At 42.4% G+C, this 11402-nt stretch overlaps 1 protein-coding gene across 3 annotated transcripts in view; it reads right to left on the reverse strand.

Moving 5' to 3' along the window:
• The window catches only part of MTMR7 (myotubularin related protein 7), a 117148-nt gene that overhangs the window by 29258 nt on the left and 76488 nt on the right, over positions 1 to 11402 (reverse strand). For all 3 annotated transcript variants that reach the window (XM_017867203.1, XM_017867205.1, XM_017867204.1), the window contains one exon: positions 2595 to 2727. In XM_017867203.1, coding sequence (XP_017722692.1) covers positions 2595 to 2727 — 133 coding nt within the window. The remainder of the gene's footprint in view (positions 1 to 2594; positions 2728 to 11402) is intronic.

Here is an 11402-nt window from a genome sequence, read left to right on the forward strand (position 1 = left end):
ACAGAGGGAGAGCATTAGGAAAATAGCTAATGCCTGCTGGACTTAATACTTAGGTGATGGGTTGACAGGTGCAGCAAACCACCATGGCACACATTTACCTATGTAACAAACCTGTACATCCTGCACACGTACCCCAGAACTTAAAAATTTAAAACAAAAAAAAGAAAAGAAAATACTGGGTATCTTCTTATTACTTGAGGGAAAAGCCATCATCTATATTATCAAAAGGCAAACTATTGTGAAAATCATTTCATTAAATTACAAAATTGCTTGCTATGTGACTGAAAGGCATCATTTTCTCTCCTTAGGAAGTATAGATCCCACAAAAATAGTTCGGTTGAAACTTACAAATCGAAGTTAAAATTAAATCATCTCTATAGCGGACCTACACAGGATGTGAACTTGGCCCTAGATTTCAGTTTCTGACGAAATATCTTGCAGGTCTTGCTCACAGAGAGCTGTTTGAAACCAGAATGCAAACAATTTTACTCTTCTGTTATTCAGAATCTATTCTGATTATATCCATAACAATGGTAAAAAAATAATTCAGAAAATAATAATCATGAATGAAATGCATCATTCATTCCTCTGCCTACCAAGTGACCAGCAGTACGAATCTTCATATCTCTCTGATGCCAAGGATAGCTGTTTGAAGGAGGGAAAGCCTTAGAAGGTGGGTCTGATTGCAACACTTCCTTACCAGCTCAGCCTCCGCAGTGGTTTATAATTTACTCAGTAAAAACAGATAGTCAAACATTGGTCAAGACCACATACAAGCATCCAGAAAGATATCCTTGCCTACTGCACTGCACGTAGCTGGAAAAGTTATGTGAAAGCACCATGTTCCCTTATGAAACAGACAGCTGCCCTCCGGAACTTGGTCAGTTTGCATGTTCTTCAGAAAACAGTAGTGAGTCAGACCACAGGCGTAAAGGCAGGAGAAATGGCTCCTAACAAGAAACCATAGAATTACCCATTTAAAAACAAAAGCCAAATGTATATGCTGTCAGCACTGGTAGGAGCAACACTCTGTATAGAAGAATATTTATGTTCTCCAAGTCATCTTATGAAATGACTAAATAAAAACTTTAAAGCATAACTTAATGATCCTGATAAATGATGAACAGTCTTCAGACTAAAGTCAGACTACCTTTCCAATAATAGTACCAAGCTAGTACAGTTTTTCAACACATAAAAAACATAGTTTATAGCAGGAACAGCCAAACTGTGCATGATAATCTCTTAAAAGTTTAAGTTGCTCAAATAATCATGCCCAGGGTATGATCGCTGTGACTTGAGAGAATATCCAGGTATTGTCACTGTGACCTGAGAGACTGACTGCCAACTATGTACAGAAGATGGAAATGGCTCTGGGGCTGAGATGTTTTCAGATGTAGGAAGGGATTTCTACTAAAGTGAGGCATCAAATTTGTCACAGCTGGAAGACCCATAGAAAGTATTGGCCTAATCCTGTCATTTTGCAGCAGGTAATGGAGCCCCAAACAAGTTAACTGATGTGTTCAAAGTTTCATAATGACTGAGATGAACCAGAAAGTCCAGGAAACAGAATGGAAATTAGGCCTGTTTGTGACACTCAGATTTCTCCAATCCCAACGTTAGGGTGTTCTGATTAAACAAAGAACGGCATAAGCAACTGAGAGCAAACGTGGATTCCTGGAAAAAATAATTCAGCACCTCCTTTGTCCCTCTTCATTTCAGAGCCTGCATTTCCAATCAAGACAGCCCACTTCCCTGGCTCCCAGCTCCAGCTCTCCAGGGCTTTCCCCAGAAGCGCAGACACTGCATGGACAGCCAAGGCACAAGGCCATGGTTTCATCATCCTGTCTTTTCCCAGTTCGCAGAGCCGGAAGTGGTAGACTACAGTGACAGATTCCTATCGGGGTCACTGCGATCACAAGGAGCAGAAGCAGCAGACTAAGCTGCTTTTGCTTGAAATGCAGAATTTCTGCTCATCAGCATATGGCTGGCTTGGCCACATGAACAACTCTTCTCTATTACGTAATCCAACTCTTTAATTTCCTGTCCACACAAGTATATAAGTCTGGGGGTACGTGTCTTGTAGTGTTTGCTGTACATGTCGAAGTGTGTGTGGAGGTATCAGGAGGTTACATGCATGTGTATTGTGGTGGCCGCTGTTTTAGAAATGAGGGTCCCTTCGGATGGCCATTCAGCAAGGATACAGTTTTTGAACCTGATCTCCATACAAGAATGGTTGGTTATTGCTTAAAATGTAGGATTGTCTTATTCCTAAATGGCCTTGAATGTGGATCAAACTAACATTATGAAGAAGAAACAAAAACATCCCTGTGCACTTTGACCTTAGATGTTAACTATCATTGTAGAGTCCTGACTGCTAACCACCAAATGACAAAGCCACCTCACAGTGATGCTTACAAAATAAGAGAAAGGTTCTTCAGTGTTTAAAAAGCCATTGTAACATGGTATTCTTCCCAAATTATCACACCTATGTAAAAAAAAAAAAAAAAAACATTTAAAATCAAGACTATCTTATTCCCTTTTGGCATCAAAATACTTAACTGCATTTTAATGCTGTGCATAAGGAAATGGTTTACCTTCCAGCATTTTCTGCAGACTGTTCCTCATGACATGGATGTTCTCTATCCCGATAAACTGAAACTTGATATTGGAATAATTGTCTTCATTCTCATAGCCTTTCCCTGCAGCGCGATTTGCCATTGCATTAAGCTGCAGTGGTCAGCAAAACAGAACAGTCATCAATTACATTGATGAAACAATGAAGAAACAACCAAAACATTTCATGGATACCCAATCAAAGCATTCAGAATGATGTGCGGAAACATAATATGCTTATTTGAATCACTGCAACCTTGCACTGAACTACATAGCTTCAGGCACTTCTGCTGAGCTTATATTCAACAGCATGAATTTGTCGGTGTTGGTCACATTTTCTTAGCTGGAAAGCAGTGTACTGATAAACTCTTCTGGAGATGTCTCTTGCAGTCCCCGTCAGAGATGCCAAACTGAATGTGGAATTCTGTGATGGAACCACGTAGTCCAATTTAATACCACGTATAACCCGTAGGTTGGCAGAAGAATATCAGCAGAAACAGCTGTCAGAATAAGGCTGTATACATTGTTATATCCTCTCTTATTATATGACCAATAAACATGTTATCAAATAGGAATGGCTGCATCATTCTGATCGGCCCACAAGATCCCTCAGATGCCCAATTAAACCTTGAGCAGGAATTACTGAATAAAATGAAGAGAAGGAATGCAACCACATCTCCAGAGACATTCCCACCAGCCACCTTATTTAAATCTAGAGATCTATTGGGCTTTCTGATCACCTTCATTATTATAATTTTGCATACGGGAAGGTGGGGTCTCCAGGTGCAAACTAGGTTAAGTCATAGTGGTCTTAGAAGAAATGTATTAAATGCAAACACTGTCCTAGCCCTGTGTGGCTAAAATCAAGAAGGGGACAAGTCCTACTTTAGCTGGGAAATACATCGGTTTCTAGAATGGGTAAACATTCTTGCTATTTTATTAAGCAGGTCATCACATCCTAGAAAACAGCACTCACTGACCATTCTCCTGCACCCACCAAGGACAGGAAGGCTGTCCCAGGCAGAGAACCTAAGCTAGGAACTCACCACCGGAAAAAAATATCTACTTTTGAAAGCACAATGTACCATAGTACTTTTTAAAAAGCCAAAAGAGCTAAGTTTAAAGTTAAAGACACTTATGTTCTTTGACACAGATCTTCTAAACATCTCACAAAATTAAAAGTACCAGCACATAAAAATAGATGCCCAAGAATGTTTATTGAAAAAAGCTGAAAACCCATGACTATCTCAATAGGGCAATGGCAGTATACACGAAGGTTTACCATGCCCTGGCCTGCAAGCAGTGACCAAGAAGGAGGGCACAGATCACACAGCAGACAGACAGAAGCTCTGAGGCTTACGATGGGGTTATGTCATGATGAGCCCAGTGTACGTTGAAAATGTCCTAAGTTGAAAGTGCGTGGCAAACTGGGAGCTGCGCCCGCTGCTGCTGCCCAGCATCACAACAGAAGTACAGTTTCTGAATGTCTGTTGCTTTTGCACCATTGTAAACAGTCAGAAAATCATGTAGGTCGAACCATTAAGTCAGGGACCCTCTGTGCATAGACTTGGCACTGGCCCATGACAACTGAAAAGAGTAAGCTACAGAATATTATTCATACAGTCACCCATTTTTATAAAACCAACTTACAAATATGTCTTTAAGTTTTTGCATGCTTATCAAACAGGATAAAAATGTATAGAAAACGGTAGCAATTTGGCAGCAATTACAGCAGAAAGACAGCGTGGCAGGCAACAGGGGAATGCCATCAGTACTACTTTGGAAGCCCCCATAATCTTTCATCGATACGGAGGGCATATATGAAGTTTGTAATTGAAATAACAGAAATGAAGTGTATTAGAAGTGAAAACAGCAGAGGACAGGCCGTTGCCATAGGGGCCCAGGCTGGCAGACACCTCACATTTCAATAGTAGCCCTGCTCCATGACTTGGCTCATGTGACATCAGCTGGGGCACATGAGCCCCTCAGGACACTGCTCCCATCTACAAAAGAGCATCATCTTTCTCCCAGGCATGCTGCGAGAATACAGAGTCTGGCCTTAATCAAGACAAAATATTAAAATAATGCATTTCAAGACAACTTACATTCACACTTTAAAAAGTATAAATATTTTGTAGGGAAAACTTTTCTAAAATTACCTATAGATGTTGTTCTTCCAAAACTATTATAAAATATCACTGCTTTGCATAATTTTTCAAAAATATTGGTTTATCTTTTATAACAAGCAACATAAATAGAATTAATAGGACACTTGCAAGTATCGTTATGTGACATGAACCTTACATTTATGCTGTATCTTGACTAATTCAAGTTAAGCGTATTCACCACATACCACAGAGATACTCTTTTTTAAAAAGCATAACAAACAAAAACCAGCCAGGCACAGTGGCTCATGCCTGGAATTCCAGCATTCTGGGAGGCGGAGGTGGGGAGATCTCTTGAGCTCAGGAGTTCAAGATCAGCCTGCACAACATGGCAAAACCCCATTTCTTCAAAAAACGCAAAAATTAGCCAGATGTGGTGGCATGTGACTAGTCCCAGCTACTTGGGAGGCAGAGGTGGGAGGACTGCTTGAGCCTGGGAGGTCAAGGCTGCAGTGAGCTGTGATCGTGCCACTGAACTCCAGCCTAGGTGACAGAGCGAGACCCCATGTTACTGACCATTCTTCTCCTTTACCCACAAAGACACGAGGGCTATCCCAAGCGGAGATTTAAAAAAAAAAAAAAAAAAAAAAAATAGTCTACAAAAGTTAGAATGTGGAATCAATTTTTTAAAAACAAAAATTAAAATATTATTATTTTAATCTATAATTAAGACTCCATGTACACATGATGAAATAGCTGATTATCTCTGATCTGGGAGAACTGACTGGTAGTCTTCCTTAAAAGCAAAGGAGTAATACAAATAACCTCCTGAACATCAATGTGCACTTCTCAGAATGAACAGAAGGTGGCAATATTTCATCTACCATCTAAAGTGTAATTTCTTAGGATTTTCACCTCTTTTACAGGACCTATCATGATAATGCAGCAAAAGCTGGACCCTTAAAGCAGGAGATACGGTTTTACAATTAATAAAAATTCAATAAGTTATCTTGGACATTTTATGCGTATGCGTGTGCGGTAAGATATAGCATGCCTTACATAAACAAATCGCTATTACTACAGCAAATACGGCCCTCTGTCCCTTTGACTGAGAACTCCATTTCACAACTAAAGAAAAACTATTCATTTCAGGTCCTAAAACTTCTCAAGTAGATAAAGCAATAAAGGTGGACACTTCAGTTTCAATGTATGTTTAAGAAACACAACAGACAGGTGAAAAGTAGGACTGGAAAAGTACCCTGTTTCCTAACACAAGGCTCTTTTGCTGTTTGAGAATATCAGTGTCTTTGGGTGCAGAGAAGTTAATAAATGAAGCAAAGTCAACACTCTGTGGACACCTACTAAGCCAGGCGTTAAGTGGAATCAAAAGAAGCTGTTCCTGCGGCCTTCAGCTTAGAATTGACAATGGAAGGGAAAGCACATGGCACCCTGTGGTCACAGATGACATCCACCAGGACTGGGCAAGAGCTGAGCAAAAGGTAGACACAGTGACAGCGACAAGAGTTGGAATCGAAGGCAACTGTCTGGCCCGGGGATCAGGGGTAACATTTTGTGGCAGAGAGAAAGCGAGAGCTGGACTGTCACATAATCCGGAAGGATGGAGAGAGAGGGGACGGCATTCCAGATGGCCAGTGAGCTAACCACTCCAAGTGAAGGCGAAGGTTCCTGTGTGGCAGCTACCGCAAGAGGGAAGGCTCGAAAGCACTGAGGGTCCTCGACAACAGGCCCAGCAAGGAACGGAGACTTCGCCTGTGGCAGCGGAGAGCAACTCCAGGAGTTTGAGCAAGTCTAACTGAAAAACTGGAGACTGATTTAGTGTCCGCAACAGAGAAGATGCACAGGAATAAGGAGCGAGCAGAGAGGGGTGGGCGCTGAAAACCTCGGCGCTGAAAGACAGGAGGGATGGAGAATGCAGGCTCCACGAGAGGCCCTGAGCCTCTCATTTATGGCCATATCCCTATCCTTCAAACCGGCACAGAACAGGCACTCAAGGAAGATTTACTGACCGGCTGAGCAACTGCATAAATGACCAGATAACAGAAGGAGGCCAGGGGAGAGCAGGCCAAGACTGAAGAAACAGCATCAGATTCTCGCCCTAACCCTGAATCAATCAAACATAGGAAAACTCAGTCTGTGTGCATCGTGTTATCAGCCTGCTCACTGCCTTAGTCCTGGAGTCTGCCATTTCCACAGCTACATTTTATGCCTGAATAATGACAGTGCCTAAGCTGACATGGTTGGGAAATGACCATAAAAGCTGATCTTGGCAGGAGGGGGACTTGGTCTTGCCCTAACACAGGTTGTCAAATGATGGTCTTTCTCTCTCCCTCCTATATAACTGGTTAAAGGAAGAAACTTCACTTGTGGTGCAAATACAAACTTGTGAGTTGATTTTATTCCTTGCAACTATTCTCTACAACTGTGCTAGTCAAAATCCTCCTTTCTACCTGCTAAGGACCTCTTGGGCAGATTTAATAACATCAGGTTTCTATTCAGATAGAAAATCTCCATCCAGCCTAACTTAGAATTCCAGTCCCGTGTATGATGCAAAATTAGCTCCTCCCCCCCACCACCTTACAGGCTGTTTGGACTGGTGAGGGGTTTGTTCCGGCCCTCCCTCCCTCTCGTCTTTCTTGTAGGCCCTATCTGTGTACTGGGAGGAGGGATGCAGAGAAGGGATAAGAGAAGAGGTAAATTTCTCTTTAGAAAGCTAGGCAGGGTTGCAATTCTCTTCATCGGCTGACATGAGTTGGTCACCACCTCCCTCTCTGGCACAGTGTCCAAGTGCTGAATCTCCCAAGGTACAGACGCAGGTTTTTGGAGGTGGAGAGTACACATCTCACTGACATGGGAGATCCACCTTGGCTTGATCCTACTCCAGTCCGCTCAACTTCCCTCACCAGCATACCCATCCCAAGTCACCCAGAGCTGAAGATACCTGGTGGCTGAGCCCTTTTAAGAATGCTGAAGCAAGATGGCTCATGCTCAACTTCCTTCCTCAGGGCCCACTTGATCCACAGAAAATTTCTCCAGCCTTGCCCTGCCAAGAGAAGGGAGCACAGACTGCTCCACGGCCACTGGACACTGCCCTCGCCCCAGTTCTCTTCACTCTGGTTGCTGCCATGATGGCCATCAGCAAGTGTGAGACCCCAGATTCCCCTCTCTCAGGCACCCTCATCTCTACCACTGACCCCTCGCAGGACTCAGCAAGGAAGAACCACCTACTCACTAATTCCAGAGAAAAAGAAAAACATCCCACGTGACATCCTGTTACACAACTAAAAACTCACTGACCTGGTGAAATCAGGGGCAGAACCACAGCGCAGTCTCTGGAGAAGCAGCAAGGACAAAAGGCTGGGCGTCACAGAGGCAAGCGCCTTCTCTTCCTGCCTCAGCACCCCCTCCGCTGGCCCTGGCTGCGTCAGAGGAGCTGTTGGGGGTTTCTCCGGCCTCATCAGGTGTGTGCTCAGAGATGGTAACCCCCACAGAGCCTCCACATGGTAATGAGGCTCTGCTGGAGAATTTTCATAAACAGAAAAAACACCTTGGGTCAAACGGAGCAAGCGTGGGCTCTGGGGTTGGATAAGCCTGGATGTGAATCTGGGTTCTGCCCTGAACTGTGAGACCCTGGGCAAATTACTGAACCTCTTTAAGTTCTAGCCCTTATCCATGAAAAGAAACAAAACAAAACAAAACCCTCCTAACTTGCCAGGATTCTTGAAAGAACTAAACGAGAAAGTGCCTTGGCCGGGCGCCGTGGCTCACGCCTGTAATCCTAGCACTTTGGGAGGCCCAGACAGGCAGATCACCTGAGGTCAGGAGTTTAGAGACCAGCCTGACCAACATGGTGAAACCCCGTCTCTACTAAAAATACAAAAAAATTAGCTGGGCGTGTGGCGGGTGCCTCTAATCTCAGCTACTAGGGAGGCTGAGGCAGGAGAATTGCTTGAACCTGGGAGGTGGAGGTTGCAGTGATCCGAGATCATGTCACTACACTCCAGCCTGGGCGAAAGTAAAACTGTCTCAAAAAAAAAAAAGAAAAAAGAAAAAAAGAAAAAAAAAAGAAAGTGCCTGGCATTTTTACAAGCTCAGCAAAGTCCCAGAACAAATTAATGATAAAGTAATGAACAAGGATGCAATAAAATGAGTTAGCCCTCATTTGAAAATTCAACGAATACTGCATCAACACTTTCATATGTTCTCAAAGCACCAGACCCTAGCAGTAATATGTGCCCTGCAGAGCATACTTTTTTTTTGAATTGGCATTCAATACATGCTCGAAGACTTCACTGACTTTGTCTCCCAATTTTTTCTTTTTCTTTCAAGACAGGGTCTCGCTCTGTTCCCCAAGCTGGAGTGCAGTGGCACAATCACAGGTCAGTGCAAACTCCCACTCCTGGGCTTAAGCAATCCTCCCACCTCAGCCTCCCAAGCAGCTGGGACTACAGGCCCATGCCACCACATCCAGCTATTCTTTTTCTGTGTTTTGTAGAGATGGGGATCTCCCTATGTTGCCCGGGCTGGTGTCTCCCCAAATCTTAATGTCAACAAGCAGTTCAGAGGCTTTCATTTGAACAGGCAGCTCTGGAAGTTCCCATGTGAGGCTAGCCTTGCTCAAAGGCCAAGAACGATCCAGGTCACCTCCTAATCTTTTTTCTTTTTAACGGAACCTGTGAGCAAACCTGAGAAGTGCCTGCTTGCCATGGTCCACACCTTCTAGAGCAAACTCAGTCTCCTGGCTACCAAGGAGGCCTAACACACTCTGGAACAAAAATCAACAAACACAATCTTTAAAAGAATAAAAGCTCTAAGCAAACAGTTTAAAACTCACGTGAAGTATGCGTGCATGGATAAACATGAGAAGAGGGCACAGCTTGTATGAAACCCCACTTTTCTTTAATGGATCAGTGTCAAACTCATCGCGGAGAGCAAACACACTTAGCACTAAATATATCCTTCCAATCAAATCCTTTGGATTAATTTATTTTAAATCTGGAATATGCCTGGCTCTACAGCTGCCACGTTTCCTAGAAGGTTTACACAACACAGTACATATCTGGATCACTGCTCCTAAAATTAGTAGGTGAATCTGTCTGGCTTTATTTAAATCTGAAAAAAAAACAGGATAAGAAACGGGCTTCCCAATCGCTCCTCGGTAGAGCCCCTGTCTTTTCTCTTCCTTTTCTTACCTTGTCTTCAGTATATCTAAGTGGCTAATCATTAAATCATCTGTAACTATCAGGAGATTCACAACCCCCACCTTGCTTAAACAAAGGGTACGAAGAAGAGGTGGGAAGGCAGTCACATTAGAAGGAAGGGTTCCAACACAATGAGCCAGAGAGAAAGGCACAAATTGAAAGAGAACAGTAAAAGCCACAGATTTTCTGGTATGTTTCAGTGAAAATCTTCCAGCAAAGGAGCTTTTTGTTTTTCTCCCCAGTTTGAAACTTTTATCTGTGTATCATGCTCTAAGAATCTAAAAGGAAGGGATCCTTTACTTATAATCTAGTAGAATGTGAGTGTGATCTAGCTGTGATGTCCGTTTCATCACTCATCTCCGTGAATGATTCGCTCATCTGGCACCCGTGAGCAGGAACTCCATCCTCACTACTCCACACACATCTCTCCCACTGTGTGCTTTGCTCCGAAGAAGACAGGATGGTTCTGAGGTGAGGGGAGGAGTAGGGCACTGATCTCATTCTAGGAAAACATCACATTCTATTATCCTGGACACAAATCATAACACTTGGTGACATGAGGTTCAGAGAATCCGTGAAAATCACCAAGGCCTGAGTATCCACACAAAGGATACGCTTCAGTTCTCATGATTTCTCGTATCACCAATGAGTGTAGACCATGTCTATAATTACCTCTTCCCAATGGTGTACACTTTTAAATGATGTGAGCTGCTGGTTCTATTTTACCCTCCCTGTTGTAACATTTAGTTCCTATGCTCTTTTTTAAATACCTTCACTGACATGTAATCCACATGTCATACCATTCACCCATTTAAAGCATATGACTCAATGGTGTTTGTTATAGCCATAGAGTTGTGCAACCATCACCATGATCTCATTTTTAGAACATTTCCATTACCCCAAAGAGAAATCCACTACCCACTATTTCTCTCCCTTCTCACAGTCCTAGGCAACCATCAGTTTACTTTCAATAGCTCTGAATTTGCCTGTTTAAAGCATTTCATGATTCCTTTGTGACCGACTTCTTCCTCTTAATATAGCACTTTCGAAATTCGTCCATGTTGCAGTATATATCCATAGTCCATTCCTTTTTATAGCTGAATAATATTCCATTGAATGGACATACCATATTTTATAAATCTATTCTCCATTGATGAACATTTGGTTATTTACATTTTAGGCTATCACTAATAATGAACAAATATTCACATACAAGTTTTTATGTGGACATAAGTTTTCATTTCTCTTGGTTATACACCTAGGAAGAAGATGCTGATTCATATGGTAACTCTAACTAAATTTAAGGTCCTTATGCTCTTTTACCTTTTCTATATTGAAAAAAAATTTCAAACTCTAACTTAGGAAGTGAAAAGTTTCTTAAAATGAACTTCTCACCCCACAGGAAAAACCACAGTAAGCAGTGTTGTATACATTCTCCCAATTTTTTTTTTTTTTTTTTTTTTTT

The sequence above is a fragment of the Rhinopithecus bieti genome, unplaced genomic scaffold, assembly GCF_001698545.2.
Source record: "Rhinopithecus bieti isolate Rb0 unplaced genomic scaffold, ASM169854v2 scaffold_2888, whole genome shotgun sequence".
Taxonomy (NCBI): Eukaryota; Metazoa; Chordata; class Mammalia; order Primates; family Cercopithecidae; genus Rhinopithecus; species Rhinopithecus bieti.